Here is an 18813-nt window from a genome sequence, read left to right as displayed (position 1 = left end):
CGCCATGCACTTACTGTACCTCAGTTTCATAAAATATGTTTTGATTGATCACGTCTATCAAAGCAAGCACAAGTGACAGATATCTGATTTTGATTGGCCAACAAGGATCAAGGTATTATTTAATGTTTGAGCCGTGGTATATGATGTCAATCAGAAAAGCATCATTGCCCGAGCTGTTGTAAAGAGAGAGAAGGTCCCTCAAATGAAAAGTACTGCTTCATTGAATGTTATGCTTGTGTTGATGAAAACAATCCCAATTTTAGAGATAAGGTCTCATCGAGATGTGATATATCATCCTTGTAAATGGGTATGTAACACCTTGCGTTCACAATAGGTCCTTCCTGCAATGCAGGATCTAGTGTGAACACGGGGACAGTATCACCTTGACCTGTTGGTCCCTCACTAACCCTCACTCTTTGTCCGCCCTCCACACCCCTTGACAGCTTTCATCGAGCCATCCCCGATCCAGCACCACAGCCAGGAGACCATGGTCGTCTTCCTTCAGGACCTGACGGCCCGCTACCCCAACATCAGCCGCATCTACTCCATCGGTGCCTCGGTCCAGGACCGGCAACTGATGGCCATCGAGATCAGCGACAATCCGGGAGGCCACGAACCAGGTAGGCCACCTGGGGTTGGAGTTTGTATTCTCTTCCTACTGTTCACTGTCACCTTTTATTCTCAGTATATAGTGTCAAAATAAGATGAAGTAAAAGACAGGGGGTGAGTCAGGTAGGATCCAGAAATCCTTGTGCCCATTCCCCCTTTGATCCCCAACTGAGGAGGAATGATAGGTAAGGTAAGGGAGGGAGCTGGTTAGGCCCCTAAGTCAAATTCTTCTATCCTGACCTCTTTCCCTCCATGCACTTCCAATCTGCACCTGTACATTGAGATGGGGGTAAGATAAGGTGTGGATTAAGTGGGATGCAGGTTGAGGTTTATCTTGACTCATCCCTGTCCAATCCCAAGCTCATTAACCCTTCGTGTGTTTTAAGTGCTGGTTGGCTTAGAAAACCCCTTAGCATGGTACACACTGTCCAAAGTCCCTGGCACAAAAATGATTAAGAGTAAGACAAGGTACACTGTAGGGTAAGATGAGATATGGCTTAGCTCTTACTCCTCACTGTACAGGACAGTAAAGTCAGTTATGCAGAAAAGTATGGGTTAGGTAGGGTGTGGAGATCCCCTTCATCTCACTTTCATCTCTCATTGGTTGAGAAAGTTATAGGTAAGGTCTCATATGGGGTCCTTAATCTTCCTCAACTTAGCCATTACAACATCTTTCATGATGAAAGACTTTAACTTGGTGTATCTTATGAAGACAATTAAAAAAAGAAATGTCCACACATTGCAATATGCATCTTTTTCACTGTTACAATACATGCAACTATTTTCCCAAAGTATTATATTTTGTATATCGTACCATATATATTCCATTATTCCTATCTGGTATACAACTTGTTTAGTATTGTTTGATGTATAGACATGTCAGTTTTTTCTCCATCTATCAAGAGTTGAACTTATTGTCTTAGCAAAAGGAAAAAAAATGTAGATATGTTAATGGATGACTAATACAAATATACTATGTGTGCTTTGTGTATTGTAGCTGAACAGAAAGGAGAGAAGGCATGTTTAATGTGTGTTTTCTTTCTGAACAAACAAACCAAAAGCTGGATGTGTTTTGCTTTTTCGGTACAGACCGTTTGTGATGTGCACTTGATTATTGTTTTGGTTGAATGATTGCAGACGTGTTTGCTTTCAGGCTGCACTGCTTTGTTATAAGATGTGCAATGGTGAATTGTGCGAGGTGCTCCTGTGAACCAGTGTAATATGGGTGTTAGAGAAAAAAAAAATGAACAATAAGCTGAATGCTGCTTCCCGTGCTTTATGTTTGGTTATGCTTAAAATATGCCTTGCAATTTGTGATGGTGTTACACACTGTGAAATATTTGTACACCAGTGTGGTGTAATGTGTTTCGCTCTGTACCGTACTTAACACTCATCATCATCACAGTGTTTTACTGTCCATGACACCGTGTTAAACATGGCTGTACTAGTATGTGTGATGATTAACACCTTCACTCTGTGTAGTGACTTGCATACTGTAGGATAGTACTTCATGTTATACACTGCTTAATCACTGTTGGTTCTGTCCATGCATTGCTACCATCATCAGCTTCCCTGCCGCACTTTTCTGTTGTGCTAATGAAGTCATGCATCCCTCAAGCAGTGTTAAGAAAGTGTAGCAATGTGTAGAAGATGTGTTAAGATTTCATGTACTTCAGTGTCATTCTTTGTACACCAAGGACAGGTTTGTCCTGAGGTTATTTTCCTCTTGCATCCATCTGTCTCATCCCCTTCCCTTCCCCTCCCCATCCCTCCCTCCATCTCCAGGAGAACCAGAGATGAAGTATGTTGCTGGTATCCACGGCAACGAGGTGGTGGGCGGAGAGATGCTGCTGCTCCTTGCCCAGTTCCTGTGTGAGAACTATGAGAGCTCGGAGCAGGTGCGCTGGCTGGTGGACAACACCAGGATCCACATCGTGCCCAGCATGAATCCAGATGGCAAGGCGGCTGCCCATGAAGGTGAGGTCACAACAATCCCCCCTCGGATAAGGAGGAGGAGAATGGATGGAGCACTGATGATGTCTGGAAGACTAATATAAAGTCTACACAAAAGATGATAGTATTGATGCCATGAATGATAGTGTGACTGATGAAGATGATTGCTGATGATGATGTTGATGATGTTACAGTAATCAATATTTGTGCTGAAGATGATAACACCACTGCTGTTGATTTGGTGCCGTAAAGTGATGTGGATGGTGAAGATAATGAAATGATAACAGGAGAGGTAGTGACAGTGATGATAAAATAGTAAACCTGATGATAGCTAGAAGGGAAAGGAAAAGGGAGGTGGTAAAACAGTAATTATTGTGGTAATGGTAATGACAATATTTGTAGTGGTGAATATCATAAAGTTATGAAAATAAACTTTACAAATGATTAAGATGATAATGATGATGATGTTGAAAGAGAATGATAGATCTTGACAGAAATAAGGGTAACCATGGCAACACTAAATGTTATGAGAATTATCAAAATAGTTTTGATATTGAGAAGGAAAAAGAAGAGACTATAACAGTGCAATTGATGATAATGAACATCAAAACATGAATTCTTACATTCTGAATGTAAGAATTGAATAATGATAATGATTGGAGGTTGTGATGGAGTCAACAGTAAAAATGATAAATTGAATTTCTTCAGTGATATGTAAGTTACTGCTAGGAAAATGGAATATCCATCTCTTCACCATACCAAAGTTATCAGGTCCATGTATTAACTTATCTCTGACACTCTGTTCCTCCACCATGCAACAACAACAAAATAATCCCAAGGTGATGTTGATGGCACAGTTGGTCGCAGCAACCACCACAACATCGACCTCAACCGTAACTTCCCGGACCGGTTCGGCCGCAGCACGGGCCCGATCCAGCCGGAGACCCAGGCCATCATGAGCTGGACCAAGAAGCACCCGTTTGTCATCTCTGCTGGACTCCATGGGGGCTCCATCGTTGCCAATTACCCCTACGATGGGAACAAGGACCAGAGCACACACTACACACCAGCACCAGACGATGACACCTTCCAACAGCTAGCGCTTGCATTCTCTACCGTAAGACAAAGTTATAGGCAGAGGTTGACACAACATATGAAAATGATTTGCCATACATTCAATACTTCAACTATTCGGCGTGTTTGGATTAGAGTGCCTAATTTCCAGTTACATGAGTGCATGAAAAAATGAGAAATTTTCAATTATTTGAAAGCTGCTGCTACTGCTACTAGTGGTGGTGGTGGTGCTGGTGGTGGTGCTGGTGATGATGATGATGTTCATGTTGATGTTGATGATGATGGTGATGATAATGAGATAGTGATGATGATGGTGATGATAATGAGATAGTGATGATTATGGTGATGACGGTGATGATGGTGGCGATGATGATAGCGATGATGATGTTGGTGATGATGATGATAATGGTTATGATGATAGTGATGATGATGGTGACGAATATGATGATGATCTTGATGAGAGAAATTGATTTCCAAACGTGCCCTGTATATGCATTGCATAACTATTGTCCAGTTTTCTCACCATATATGATGATGAAAAATTGTTATGATATACTATATCCTAAAGCACCTTCTTTTCCGGAAGACAAACCAATAAGAAAATGGCACTCTGTTGCCCATTATACGAGATATTTTGTGTTGCTTTATAGCACCTTGAATTTGTCAAGTTTTATTTTTGCATTGCCACATTGAACTGGACAGCTTGATTTATCAATTTGAAAAGTATTCATTTTCAGAAAATAGACTGAAAAAGACTCCAACGATGAACAACAAACTTTGGATTGGACTACAGCACTGTCCTTTCTTCCAAACCTAGGCAATGAAGTCATATCTTGAGAATTTGGGAACTTCAAAAACTAAAGCCTAAACAAGAAACCAAGCCATGTATGATTTTAGTCCACAAGGATGAGACAATGTTAAGGTATCAAACTTCTGTGGGCACTCATCGTAAATCTGGTAATTCCCTCCCCTCTATGTGATAGGCACATGGAAAGATGTACAGCGGTTTCCCGTGTCCATTGGGCTATCCGGACGAAAAGTTTCCCGACGGCATCACCAACGGGGCAGATTGGTATCTTGTCTACGGTGAGTGGAGAGAGACTTAAGATATGCACAGTACAGCACATACACACAAGTGTTTTTTAACCCTTTGACCACAATGTAGGAGTTAACCTGTAGCTGAGTTTAGTGAGAAGATGCAGAGTTATGCAAGTGTGAAGCCATCATATAGAAGCACAGGAATTGTATAATACAGGTGTTTGTTTGTTTTTTGTTTTTTGTTTTTTGTTTTTTTTACAAACACATGATCTTACATCTTTATTGTCTGGTTGGGGCTGTGTACTTAATTTTGTCTCTATTTCCATTTATTTTGCACACATGAAAACAGAGAGTATCTTGTGGTTTTTTTTTTTAATGATCAGTTACATATCCCACAGTGACATGGTCTTACATTTTCATGTTAGCGGATCATTGGAGGCTGCATTCACATTGGGATGGCCAGTCACCTTGTTTGCTGCTTATTTCTGCACATATGAGTTGTTTTACTCAATTTTTTGAGAATTTCTGTTTCAGTTTGCAAATGATGGCTTTGCAAAATAGCAGTACTCATTTTGAGTTGTAGATGATATGACTCTTGTTTCAGAATCGTCATTCATCTTGCAAGACTGGAACATACCAGCAGTGAACCCTTACTGTGCTTTGTTCACCAGTTGGCATGCAGGCTGGAGCACTTTCTATGCTGATTTGCCCAGATGTCTGGAAATGAATCATAAATGAATAGAGATTACTTAGTCACTCCTAATCCCTATTGTGTCGCCATGTCCTTCCTGTCAGACTTAGGCATATTGCTACGTGTGAGTTGGCTTGCTAACTTTAACAACTAGATTAAGCTTGAAGGGATTATCAAATGCTGGTAAAAAAATCTTTGCAAGTTGAGTTAAGTGAGTGGGCACATAAAGGGTTAAAGGGATGGTACAGTATTGGTGGATATGAGAATTGGGCTTTTAACTTTTTGTGAGATACCAAGAAAACACTCCTGAAATAGTACAGAGCATACCATTTTAAGAGGAATTCAAAGTTTATTTGATAAAAATCGGGTTTGAAATGACTAAAACATCCAAAAACAAAGTAAAACAAAGCGATTGTAATAAAGTGTGGGTCCCACACTTATTAGAATCGCTCTGTTTTGGATATCTCAGCCATTTCAAAACCAATTTTCATCAAATAAACGTTGAATTCCTCATGGAATTACATGCTCTTTCATATTTCATAAGAGGTTTCTCATCTCACCAAAAAATGTTAGAAACCTGAAATTAGGTCTCAACCAAAAGTATACGTTCCCTTTAAGCTAAGTTTTACAGGGTAAGCCAAGAGAACCCTGTGCGCAGTCCATTTTCAGCAACAGATAAACCTGCACAATCTCCCCATCACCCCCCCCCCCAAAAAAAAAAAATCATCATAACAACAACTACAAAGCAATCAGCAATAAACAAATATATATGCAAACAAACAGGCAAACAGACAAACAAACATGAAATAAATGCTCCTGTTTATGCTGATTTTGGTCTTTGTGTGTGTAGGAGGGATGCAAGACTGGAACTATGTGAACACCAACACTATGGAGATCACCGTGGAGATGAGCTGCGTCAAGTTCCCTCCCTCATCCCAGCTACCAGGTTACTGGGACGACAATAAGATGTCTCTTCTCTCCTTCATCCACGAGGTCAGAACATCCTTTTGTCTCTAACTCATCTGTGTTTCCCTGTCCGTGTATGTGTATCTGTTTTTCTGTCTTTTTGTTCCTCTTTTTCTCTCGCTCGTTCACTCTCTTCTCTTTGTTAAATGAAAAATGAGCAAAGAAAATGGGATTCCGTCAGAATTCGAACCTTAGACCTCCGGATTGCTAGACGATGCTCTCGTCGACTCAGCTATGGAAAGCCCTAGTACAGTGCTTATCCCAGAAACCCATTCATTCTCAATGCTCATATCTTTGTTCCTCTCTTTTTGTTACTTAGAATTTTCTTACACCTGAGCAGGATTCCTGATAGGGCATTTTCCAATAATAGAGTGAGCACAGTAGTAGTAATAAATCATGCTGATAATAACACTAACAACAATAATGGTAGCAATAGAAATAAGGAGAAGAATAAAAGGAAAAGAAGATCACAAAAAGAAGAAGAAAAAAACTTGTGATATTATCTCAATTCACCCTACATATTAATGCTTGAATGCACGTCCCGAAAGGGCCTTTCTGCTAGAGTACTCCAGGGGCCTGTTAGATAAAACTTTTTACCTGAGAAAAACTTGAGGTTGATTTTTAACAGAGTTTTTCCTGTGTAAACATCAATGGCAGCATCATGCTAAACTGAGATTTTTGTTCTTACCAGAATTTTTCTCAGGTTAAACATTTATGCAACAGGCCCAGTATGAATAAAGTTTTGTGCAATGGCAGTATTACTCAAACAAAATGAAGCGAATTAAGGAATGAAATGGTCTCTCCACAGGCTCACAGGGGCATGAAGGGGTTCGTGTTTGATGGCGAGGGACAAGGGATCAGCCACGCCCAGATCATGGTGGAGGGTATCGACCACACCGTGAACACGGCCAAATTTGGGGACTACTGGCGACCCCTGACCCCTGGGATATATACCATCACTGTTCATGCAGAAGGGTAATATATTCTCTCTCTTTCCAGAGTTGGTGATTGTCCTGAACAAATGCCATATTGGTGTGTTGAGAATCTGCAAGTAGTGTCTCCATCTGTGCCTTTGTGCAAAAAAAAAAAAAAAAAAAAGTTGTAATCAGTGTTAAAGTAAAAGTTAAATCAAATTTAAGATATATATAACATTGTAGTTGGTAATTTTGGATTGAGTGTATTTTTTTTTTTTTACTTAAGCCTGATTTCAAAGTAGCATTAAAACCAAATTCTTTTTTATTATGAAAGGTTCTGAGCCTGCTGTTTTCCTATGATGGGAAAATTGTAGCCACAAGTGTCACTCCAGTAGATTGGCACGTCACTGTGTATTGTCTAAAAAGCCTTATACTAAATACATTCTGCGTGCATTTTTGCAGAATATATATGACAAAAACTGGTTTAAAATTGATTGTAAATGACTGAACAGTCTATGCTCAGAAGTCAATATAAGTAAACACATTCATGGCAAGTCTGAAATATGCATGAGCTTTTTGTGTGATAGATATTGTCATATTTGATGTCAAAATTTTGCTTTCAGTGGTGTGGTATCAAACAAGTGTAATATGGATTGGTGTCTAAATGTTAAACATCTTTTCAAAATAGTTGTAGCAATAATAGATTGCATGAGATTCCTGAGCTGAAAACCAGCAACAGAGTATAATGATGAAAATTGTTAAGGCACAACTCATAGTCTAGATTTCATAAACGTTGATTGACGTAGGCTGCGTTTTTCTAACTTGAGAGAGGATCACGTTTCAAAACGTGTTTGGAATGGTGTTTGCGAATGTGGTTTGAAACACTGTTTTGGGGGTGCGCGTTTACCTATCTAACCATCATACAATCACGATTTGAGTGTTGTCACTGCGCGGCTACTTAACGCCGTTCGACCTGGGAAGTAAAGGTCAACTGCGTACCAGCAAACATGCCTCATCAGTCATACACAAATATTGAGTAGAGAACACAACCGGAAACAGCTGGGATTTGACCTTGAGATATAAACGCTACTCACAAAACAGCGATCGTGGTCTCAAACGCATTTCAAAATGCTCTTTGAAAGGCGTTTCAAAATGCTGTTTCTAAATGCTTTTGAAAACATGATTGCGTTTATCTAACCCCTGAAAATGCCTCAAACGCATATAGGATCATGATTTTGCCTCAGAAAATTGTTTAGCCTTAGCTGGCAAGAGGACCAAAAGGCACTGTTTCTCCATTTTTATCCAGAAAATTTTTTTCCTTTGTCCATTTGTCACATGGTGTGTGTTCTAGCTACACAAGCCAAAGTCAAGAAGTAATCATCTCCCCTGGCCTGCCAATCGAGGTCAACTTTACCATGGTCATCAACGCCCCTTCCCCCAGTCCAGGGGCGAATGTAGGTGGCGGTGACGGAGGTGGGACCGGTGTTTATGACCTGGACCAACCCCTTTTAGAGTGGGCTGCCCAGTTCGATTTCTCCATCCCGCAGAACTTCTCGGGTTACCTTAGCAACGAGGATCTCGCCCGTGTCCTTCTAGAGTACCAGGCGGCGTACCATGACCTTGTCGACCTCAATGCCATAGGGACCACCGCGGCCGGTGCCAACATCTGGGCGGTGGAGATTGGGTTGAGTCGTGGGACGGAAAGCACGGTCGATACGCCGAGGGTTGCTCTGATTGGTGGGCTGAAAGGGGAGGAGCCTGTTGGGAGGGAGTTGCTATGGCGATTCATCCATCACCTTGGAGAAGGTGAGAGGGGTGTGATCAAAAAAAAAACACCCGATGCAGCAAATGTTGTAGATATAATGTGCTGTAGTTGCACTCTGTATGGATATTGTAAAGATATAAAAGTTTGATGAGTAGAAACATTTGTTGTTGGGTTATCAGAGATGCTCTCATAAGTGTAGGTAATGGTTTAAACTTTGTATGTTAAACATGTAACATCTCGTAATCTGGAATCGCAGTGTTTGCACTGTATTTATTTGATAATCATACAAATTGAAAGTCGTGGGTATTCCAAGAAATCTACAGACACAAATGCGCAAAGATAGGTGACATCATTTCTCATTGAATCAGATGAGCAGAATTGAAAGTAAAAGAATCTAACTATCCATCATGACTATTGCTGTGTTTTGTGTTGTTGTTGTTGTTTGTTTGATTGTTTGTTTGTTTGTTAGTTTGTTTGTTTTTTGCCTTTTGTACCTAGATCGAGACTTGGGGAAAAAAGATGTCCTTTGCGCATTCCTGAACGAGCTATTATTAGTGTTTGTCTGTTTCCATTTTAAGAGAGCCGTTCATTCAAATTGATGATTCTTGCATCAGTGTTTATTCAAGTTGATGAAGGGTAATATGTTAATCAGTTGCAATGCAGTACTTCATGTTGGAGTAGAATGGTGCTAATTATAAGTGGTTAATGAGATTACTGTTCCTGCAATACAAATGCCACTATATCATTGCCAATGTAGGAAACCTCTTCGTTACTCCTGAAATGGGATAATACCGGATACATATTTTGCAATCCACCAAGTTGTTGTGTAAGTGGACCCAATTCATGAAAAAAAAATCACACTTGAGAAATAAATATCATATACAGTATTTGTCAATGTCTCTGATCTAGCCATAAGTATGCTGTTCGTTCCAGGTGATGCAGTTCATTCCAGGAGTCTCCTTAAAGGTTAACGATTTAAGTTAAAGGTGACCGGTGCTAGTCAGGGAACAGTATCAATATTGATTGAGCATATTGTGTCTTTAAACAAGAAGACATATACTGCCCTACTTTGGCAAAAGGAAGCAAGTGACAAAAATGACATTTCTCATAAAGAGCAAAATATGTCTGTCATTTACACTGACGTCAATGGACTATCATGATGTCTTATCTAACATATCTCTTAGTAGGATGAGTGTCTCTGCATGAAATTTGGCCTGGAAGAAGAGCTCATTATGTGAATTATGAAAACATCAATAACTCAAATTCGGATGATATGTCACTTGTTTCTTTTTGCCAAAGTAGGGCAGTATAGTTCTCGTAGTCATTGTTCTGTTTTTCAATAAGTATCTATGTTGACAAGATGTTTTCATCTATTGTTTCATTCTACCGCTTTTGGCTCTCATCCCGTTTCCAAGGTTACAAGGCTGGTGATGAGAGGGTTACCAGACTCCTGAACACCACCGTACTGACCATCATCCCTGCTGTGGACTACGACGGCTTCACGTTGGCCCACGAGGGCGACTGTTTGGGAGACCGGTACGAGGGCGACCTCACTCCGAATAGCTTTGGACCAGACGGGAGCATGGTGAGTGGTCAAGCCCCCATGGTCAAAGAATTGAGGATACGTGAACACGAAGTCAGGAATATCTTCTTGTATGGTCTGATAATCATTTCCTCTACCAAGGAGGTTATTTTTTTGTTTGTTTGTTTGTTTGTTTGGTCGGTTATTTGGTTGGTTGGTTGTTTGAGTTTTTTTTTAGGGGGGATTTTTTTTTTTATTTAGTCTTTTTTCTATTAGTAATAATTGCTACAGAATAGGTCCCACTAGTTTGGGTGAAAAATTCAGATTAGGAGCTGTATCCTGCATCTTTCTTTTTTTAAATGATGTTTGTGAAGTTCTGTGGCATTAGTGAACCTATGGTCGCTCAAGTTTTAATTCCCAAATGTTGCTGTAATTATCCCTTTAATATCTACAGACCTCCCAACCGTTCTGAATTTGGAGGAAAGAATCCGAATTTTGACCATTACCAGCTCTTGTTTCAATAGCAGTTTCGTATTTTTCTTGATAATTTTAGTATATACTCCTATGGAAACTGCTGTATCTTTCAGACTTTTGAGCCAAATCATCCCTTATATTCCAGTCAGAAAGATTGGGAGGTCCGTATCTATGTCATTCTGTGTGTGTGTAATTGGATGTATCTTCTCTTTGTTTTCAGTTATCTCCCAGGCCAGAGTTACAAGCTCTGAAGGACCTCTTTGCTCATCACAACTTTACACTGGTCCTGTCCATTGAGAGCAATGGCATGTGGGTGAGGTAAGTGGTGTCTGCTCTCCAATGGAAGATCCCAATCAAATCACCTGCAACCCCACACACTCAGTGGCATCATTAACCTGTTCCTTATGGGAACCTGGTGTACCAGGTTCCCAAAATGTAGACAGGAGTGCCTGCATTCGAGGCCTAAATTCATATTAGTTTGTGTTATGCTGTTCAGAAAAATGGCTTTAATAGAAAGATTAGAGTTTCTTCTATTTATATCTGTTTTCTTTCTGTATGAAAACTTTGCAGTATTATTTGCCTTTTCTGTAATGCAGTGCCCACTTGTTTTGCTGTAAAACTCGTATAAGGATGTGCATAGCGATCGATGGCGAGCTCAGTAGATATTTGACTTCGCTGACCCCATTCAAGTGCATCTTTCGTGTATAACAAAAGAGTTTGTGAGCCCATCAGCACATGCTCTATTCATACCTTGCCTTCGATTGATATTTCTGTTGTCCGATGGCACATGTATTTTACCGTGGGAGGAGGTAGATGTACCACTTGACTGCTTTCGCACAGGTGGACTACCAACCTGTCCGTTCTCTGTCGAACTGCAAAGGAAATCTCGTTTGGGGGCATTAAAGGCGCTCAGAGAATTGCGGGAGAAAGGTTAAAGACCTGGAAGCTTGGGGGAGACTACTGTATAAGCTTTTATTTTTGCATACAGATATTTTTGCGAATGAGGAGGTCCTGAACATTTTTGCAAGATGTTGCTTTCGCGATTTTGACACCAAGACTATCATACAAGCGTAACGCTTGTCAGTTTGAGATATTTTCACATGTTGTTAAATACGTGGTCCAACGGTGACTTGCAAAATTCGCAAATATTAAGCCCTCATGAAAATAGCAGCTTGTACAGTGTATAATGGAAAGGGTGGCCTGATTGAATAGATCTTCATTCTCTGCCTGCTGGGGTACATTCGAAAACAATACCAATAGCAATACAGGTATTAGATGTTCATCAGAAAATGTCAAATGCAGGACAGCCCAGTAAGTTACCTCTTGCATAGACTCCCTAATAAGCCAGTTAGCAGTTCCACTTTGCGCATGAACAGAAGAAAGGTCATTCGTACCAACAGGCATCTTGGTTTTTAAATTCACTGGGATAAGCATCTGGGATAAAATGATTATTCATGACATCCGTCTAAATGCTGCTTGCCAGCACATCCACCTGACAGCAAAAGTGGTATTTGGCAATATCAATCGAAAGAGATTGTCAATACATTCAATGCAAAATAATGAAATGGACTCTTTCCCAAGAGTTCGCTGATGGATCATTCAGGTGATCTGGTCTACGCAAGTTCATTCTTTGTTTGAGCAGGTTCAATGAATTCCATAAATTGTTATGTAAAGCTTACGCATTATGTCTCTCTAAAACAAGTGAAGTGCCCCTAAACAACTGAAAAACAAAGAAAGGTCATTCGGACCTATGTACTCATGAGCTAACTCCGAACTGGCTTATTTACTGTTTTACAAGTGACCGCATTCACCGTATGTCACCATTGATTTTATATTTACGTAATGCACGTCCCTCCAGGTACCCATACGACAACCTCTTTGGTTCACATGGAGCGACCACAGAGGACGAAGTGCTGTTCTATGAGATAGCCAATGCCTACGCTTCAGGCAATCCCATTCTGTCTGGCGGGGAGGAGTGCAACGGACACACGTTCGAGGGAGGGGTAGTCAGGGGCGGGGAATGGAAGACGATGCTCAACACCCTGCAGGATTTCCTCTACATTGGACAGAGTGAATTTATGGTAGGAGATGAATCAATTTCATTCACTAGTCATGGGGAGCCCTCTATTGTCAAAAGGTTGTTGGGGATGGGAGGTCTGGAGGCGCTTGATCTGGAAATAAGAGCTCCGTACAGGGCAAATTATTGTTGTCTTTGGGTGACCACTTGGGGGTAGTTGTGTGTTTATATCATATCGGAGTTGGTGAGAACAGAAGATGACTCGCCCCCTACCAAGTCTGGTAGGAAAAGAAAATCAATTTGTTCATAGTTGTTAGGCATAGTGTTTTCTGATAACATTAGTATTCTAATTCATCGTCCATTATAAAATGTAGGAAAATAAAATCTTCTTAATCTGCTTTGCTTTCTGATAATGTGCCTTGCTTCCTTTTAAGACCTTTTTTTTTTATATCAGAGCCATTTCAAAGCCAGTTTTCATCAAATAAACTTTGAATTCCTCTTAAAATTATATGCTCGTTCAAATTTTGTTAGAGGTTTCTCATTACTTCACAAAAAAAAAGTTGGAAACCTGAAGCCCCATCTCAACAAAGAGTATACTATCCCTTCAGTACCTGGTAAAGACCACGTCAAACTTTTTATGCTGTTTGTACAATGTTTGGAAACTGTACTCAAATACTACTAGCACTCCGTCCTGTAACTTGATTTCATTCTGTATTTTTTTCCAACCCCCACTGACCGGTCCTTGCCATGACAGGTCACTGCCCATGTGTCCTGCTGTCGGTATCCAGACCACGGGGAGCTGGAGAGGCTGTGGAGGTCAAACCTGGAGGCACTGATGTCCTTCACCCTCAAGTCACATCAAGGTCAGCCAACTTTCTCAATTTTCCCCTTGACCCATAAAGTCCGGGGAATTTTTTTCTTTGCAGAAATTATCATCTTGCCATTATTGAATTAGTAACTTGAAAAATTAGACAGATCACTTGGAATTATTCAAATTTATAACATCTGCAAAAACGTCGAGAGAAGCATAAAAAAAAGAAGAATTGCCGATTTCAGAGAGAATAAAAATTTTATTTATGATATATTACTTAGTTGAGAATCAGTTAAAGATAGATCTGTTAGGAGGCTTTTGAAAATTCTGCAACTACCTGGATCTGAGCTAAACAACAACAGGTGAAAAAGAAAAAAGAATTTTACTCTACCCTTTAAAACACTACAAAAAAAATAACAAAAATCTTGGTTTAAAAGATGCAGCATTCAAAGCAAGGAGATATGTAGTTTTTGGCACTTGATGGGTTATGCTAAAAGTGGAAAATTTTGCGGTGAGTAAATTTTTTCACACCATGAAACTAGCACGAAAATAGCACACAAAATTTTTTGCTTGTCACATGGAAATACTATTTCATAGTTTCATTCCCTTGAATTAAAAACTTGAAATTCATCTTTCCCGACCTTACATAAAAAACTGCTTGTGCTAAAAGTTGTACTTTTACAGCAATGATAATGATCTGTCCTGGTGATACACTTTGCAGACAACATTCTGTGAGAAATATGACTTCTAGATTTCCTTCAAGGAAAAGGTATGGTAAAAACTTATTATTTTAATCCAGCTTGAGACAACTAACAAGTATGATGTGCATGATTTAAAACTATGTATGAAAATCTAATGCTGCCATTGCCGTTGAATCATTGCTTTTGTGTTTCTTCACTACAATGTGTAGGTGTGGTAGGAAAAGTCCAGACAGTGGACGGAACACTGCTGACCACAGCAGTGGTCCACCACGGTCATCACTCTCATTTCATGGTGGTGGATGAGGCTGAAGCACGTTTCCGCCGTCCACTCCCACTGGGCACCCACGGACTGACCGCCTCTGCCCCGGGCTACATGCCACTGACCAAGAATGTAGAGATACATAGTGATGAGGTAAAGGTCAAGGGTCATGAAGCGCAGTGACATAAATCATTTCGACAGCTAAATAGTAGATATGTGTAGTGGAGAAAACTGTCTGTAATGTTGGATATACTCCCACAAATTCAACATTGTTATTGTGTTATACACACATACATCTTCACGTGCAAGAGAGATTACCTGTGTAATTTGTGTAATGGGATGTTTTACCCAATACAGTCATTTCCACAGATTGGCCACTGATCCATTGACTCTGGATGTATAAGAAAGAGTGTGTTTTTGAGTGAGATTCAAAGCAGAAATCCTCAGCTTGCTTGTTCATATTCCAACAGTGGTCCAGTGATTCCCCTCCCTAGACCACAGAAGGAGGTTGTACTTGTGTTGCAGGGGAGGCAAGCCATTGTGCAACCTCCCCCCCCCCCCTCCTCATCCCCTGACTCACCCTCCATCCCTCTCTCTCTCACTCTATCCCCTCCCCCACCCAACCCCAACCAGTGAGGTCTGAAATGCTTGTGATCCAGGTGCAGTCTCACATTCTGCCTCTTCAGACCGCAGAAATGGTCTTCATGTTCGAGAATGAGCAAACAGTTGCACTCCTTGTACCCCTCTCCCACCCCCCCCCCCCTTCTTCTCTCCCCACCCACTACTCTTTTTTGCTATTATTAATCTAATCTAGACCTACCATTCTGTCTCCAAGACCACAGGGTTCCTTTTTTCTCAGAGAAGTAGCAAACGATTGTGTCTCCTCCAGCCCTGTCAAGCCATCCACTATTGATTTTTGATATGTTGTTCATCTGGATTTGACCTAACATTCTGTCTCCCATGACCACAGAAGTTGTCTTTGTGTTGGAGGAGGAGCCAGCAATTGCACCCCCTCCTCGCAAAAATCACTACTGAGTTTTGATATGGCATTAATCTAGTTTTGACCTCAATCTTCTGTCTCCCCAGACCACAGAGGTTTATTTTTGTGTTGGAGAAGGAGCAAACATTTTGCCCCCCTTTACCCCTCTCAACCACCCACTATACAGAGTTTTGTTTTGCTGTTAATCTAGTCTTGACCTCAATGTTCTGTCTCTTCAGACCACAGAAGTTGTCTTTGTGTTGGAGGAGGAGCCAACAATTTTGCCCCTTCAACCCTCTCAAAAACTTGCTTCAAAGTTTTGATATGTTGTTAATCTAGTTGTGACCCCGATATTCCATCTCCCCAGACCACAGAAGTTGTTTTCGTGTTGGGGGAGGAGCCAACCTTTAACTACCACTACTTCCAAGGGATGATGGAGATTCTAGAGAACCTGACCAACACCTTCCCTCATCTCACTCATCTAGAAAGGTCAGTGTCACCTTGATTAACATTTAACAGGCGTCAGCCTTGTCTGTCGCAATATATGGGCTCTGTTTTGGAGAAAGTTGCAATGATAATTGTCATGGTAATAACAAGAATCTGCTTCCTGATTGGCTGTTCTTACAAGAAGTTGATATTCGAGCAAGAGTTGCTATTGGTTTCTTTGATTTTGTGTATGTATTTTCCGAGGGTCCCATACCCTACAAGCTTTGCTTTTTAGTGGGACCCTCCATTTCCATTCTAGTCTTTGTATTATGTATTTGTATATACCTTAGAAAGGAATTTCTGTTGTTACTCATGTGGACGTGACCACTTGTACGTTTTCTTTGAAATTGTCACAAATTTGTTCTGTTAATGTATTGTATATTATTTTTCTTTGTTTATTCAATGGAAATGGAAATAAAGTTGAACTTGAACTTGAATCAAAAAATAATTTTATGAAATGAGACATAGGTCTTCCACTGACGGCTGCGATGATGATAATAATGGTAATAGTAGAAGTAGTTGTAGTAATAGAAGAAGTACTGAAAGTAATGATAACTGCTTTCTACCACTATTAATGATAATTGATGATAATCATGATAAAAACGATAGGGATAATGATGGTAATGCTAATATTGACAGTGATGATATACAGGAATATGTATTCCATCTATCGGTAAAATTGAACGTATACCTTGAGGGATACCAAGGAAAATAAAATATTACTCTCAATGCACTTGAACAAATCACTCCAACATATTGCAACATTTGTCCCAAGTCGATGGGCAATGCATTCATTTGTGAAAACATTGTCAAGGTCATTACTATAATCTGTAGTTGATGGTTAACCCGTTGAGGACAAGTCCTGAGCATACTCGGGCAGACGTCTATGGGAAATGTGTGTTGTAGCAAAATCAAACTGTCCTGAACAGGTTAATCATGTGTGTTGCTTTCCTGTCATGAACCCTCAATCTGTCTGACAGTATCGGCGAGAGTGTGGAAGGGCGCCCTCTGTTGGTGCTGGAGTTGGGCATCAAGCCAGGCAGCCACCAGCCAGGCCGGCCCGAGGTCAAGTTTATCGGCAGCATCCATGGCAATGAGCCTGTGGGCCGAGAGCTGCTGCTGGCGCTGGCCGACTTTCTCCTGATCAACTATGGCAAGGATGACAGTATTACAAAGGTATCGGGGTCAAAGAGCAATGGTTAAAGGTTGAAGAGTATTCAGCTTAAAGGCCCGGTAGCAAAGGTTGGTCTGATTCATTCGCTGCATTGTATGAAAATTTGATGCTTTACTATTATCAACACAGTGGACCAGATAATTTCAAAGCAATAAACCTTAAAAAATTGCACAAACAGATGTAAGTGGCTCACAGAATTACATACTCGATAATTTCCATGCTATACATATTTCATTGGCATGTGCTTTCAGAAAAATAAAACTCTTCCTTAGCCGAATCGTTCCCATTAAATGAATTTATTTTTGTTTTGTTTTTGCTGGAAATTCTGGAATACCGCAGGATATGCCTATTGCAGTTAATTGATAAAATGAAGATATATATATTTTTTTATTTTTAGATTTTTGAGATGGGGAAATAATTCTGATGTTTTGCTATTTCTTCCCCCTCTCCCCAGTTGATGGACACCACCCACATACACATCTTACCCTCACTGAATCCAGATGGCGGAGAACATGTAGAGATTGCCGAGGGAACATGCTACGGGGATGAGGGAAAGTACAATGCACATGGCATCAATCTGGAAAATGACTATCCCTGTAAGTTTGTTTGTTTGTTTGTTTGTTTGTTTGTTTGTTTGTTTGTTTGTTTATTCATTCATTCATTATAAGATGACTGAATAACCCATATTCAGCTGCATTAGCTGGTCTTCCACGGAGTCCTGTTGTGTATAATTTTGGCAGACCACTTCACTGGGTCATGCGCCCTTTGAGATGAATGAAAGAAGCAGGATCTTTTACGTGCAAGGTTGTGACTCTCCCACACATGGGACCTTGGTCTTGTGTCCTATCCGAGGGACAGAGTGTTTTGCCTTGACTAGAGGAGACACCATGATATCATACAGCATTGCTTAGACTCACTTCATATGAAACTTGTGCCTGAAAATGTGTCATTCGATTGAAAGACAGATATGCTACCAACTGAGCCACCTCACTGCCCTTGCGAATTAAAGATGCATTGATATTTATGAACTGTGAGTGGTCATGATTATGATATGTCACGATTTGCACAAATTGATAGATGAGGCGCCGTATTCAATGTGATGACGCTGAGTTGTTAGAGCGTCTTCTTACATGACAGGGATGAGGGGATGGCATCGATGTTGTTCACTTATGATTGGTGGTGTAGAGATTCAGGGGATGAGGTAATCTTTATTCATTGGCAAATATTTTCAGATATTTGTCACAAGAAAGAAATTTGATAGAGCTGCAGACTGATGAATGATAAAGCATTTTAATGCTTAATGAGTTCTATATTTTTATGTCATTCTTGCATTTGTACAGAACCACCAGTGAATAAATGGGAAGATGTTGATGATATGAC

General features: G+C 40.4%; 1 protein-coding gene across 1 annotated transcript in view; it reads left to right on the top strand.

Annotated features, from left to right (window-relative positions):
• LOC140227319 (carboxypeptidase D-like) overlaps nucleotides 1–18813 on the top strand; it is a 53873-nt gene that overhangs the window by 28053 nt on the left and 7007 nt on the right. Inside the window, exons 5-19 of the mRNA XM_072307736.1 lie at nucleotides 444–620; nucleotides 2395–2586; nucleotides 3402–3679; nucleotides 4620–4722; nucleotides 6216–6358; nucleotides 7140–7306; nucleotides 8597–9051; nucleotides 10426–10595; nucleotides 11227–11324; nucleotides 12865–13087; nucleotides 13778–13886; nucleotides 14745–14947; nucleotides 16141–16262; nucleotides 17240–17435; nucleotides 17888–18029. Coding sequence (XP_072163837.1) covers nucleotides 444–620; nucleotides 2395–2586; nucleotides 3402–3679; nucleotides 4620–4722; nucleotides 6216–6358; nucleotides 7140–7306; nucleotides 8597–9051; nucleotides 10426–10595; nucleotides 11227–11324; nucleotides 12865–13087; nucleotides 13778–13886; nucleotides 14745–14947; nucleotides 16141–16262; nucleotides 17240–17435; nucleotides 17888–18029 — 2778 coding nt within the window. The remainder of the gene's footprint in view (nucleotides 1–443; nucleotides 621–2394; nucleotides 2587–3401; nucleotides 3680–4619; nucleotides 4723–6215; nucleotides 6359–7139; nucleotides 7307–8596; nucleotides 9052–10425; nucleotides 10596–11226; nucleotides 11325–12864; nucleotides 13088–13777; nucleotides 13887–14744; nucleotides 14948–16140; nucleotides 16263–17239; nucleotides 17436–17887; nucleotides 18030–18813) is intronic.

The sequence above is a fragment of the Diadema setosum genome, chromosome 4, assembly GCF_964275005.1.
Source record: "Diadema setosum chromosome 4, eeDiaSeto1, whole genome shotgun sequence".
NCBI classification, from domain to species: Eukaryota; Metazoa; Echinodermata; class Echinoidea; order Diadematoida; family Diadematidae; genus Diadema; species Diadema setosum.
Note: the sequence above shows the minus strand (reverse complement) of the source record. Positions and strands in the feature narration are given on the sequence as shown.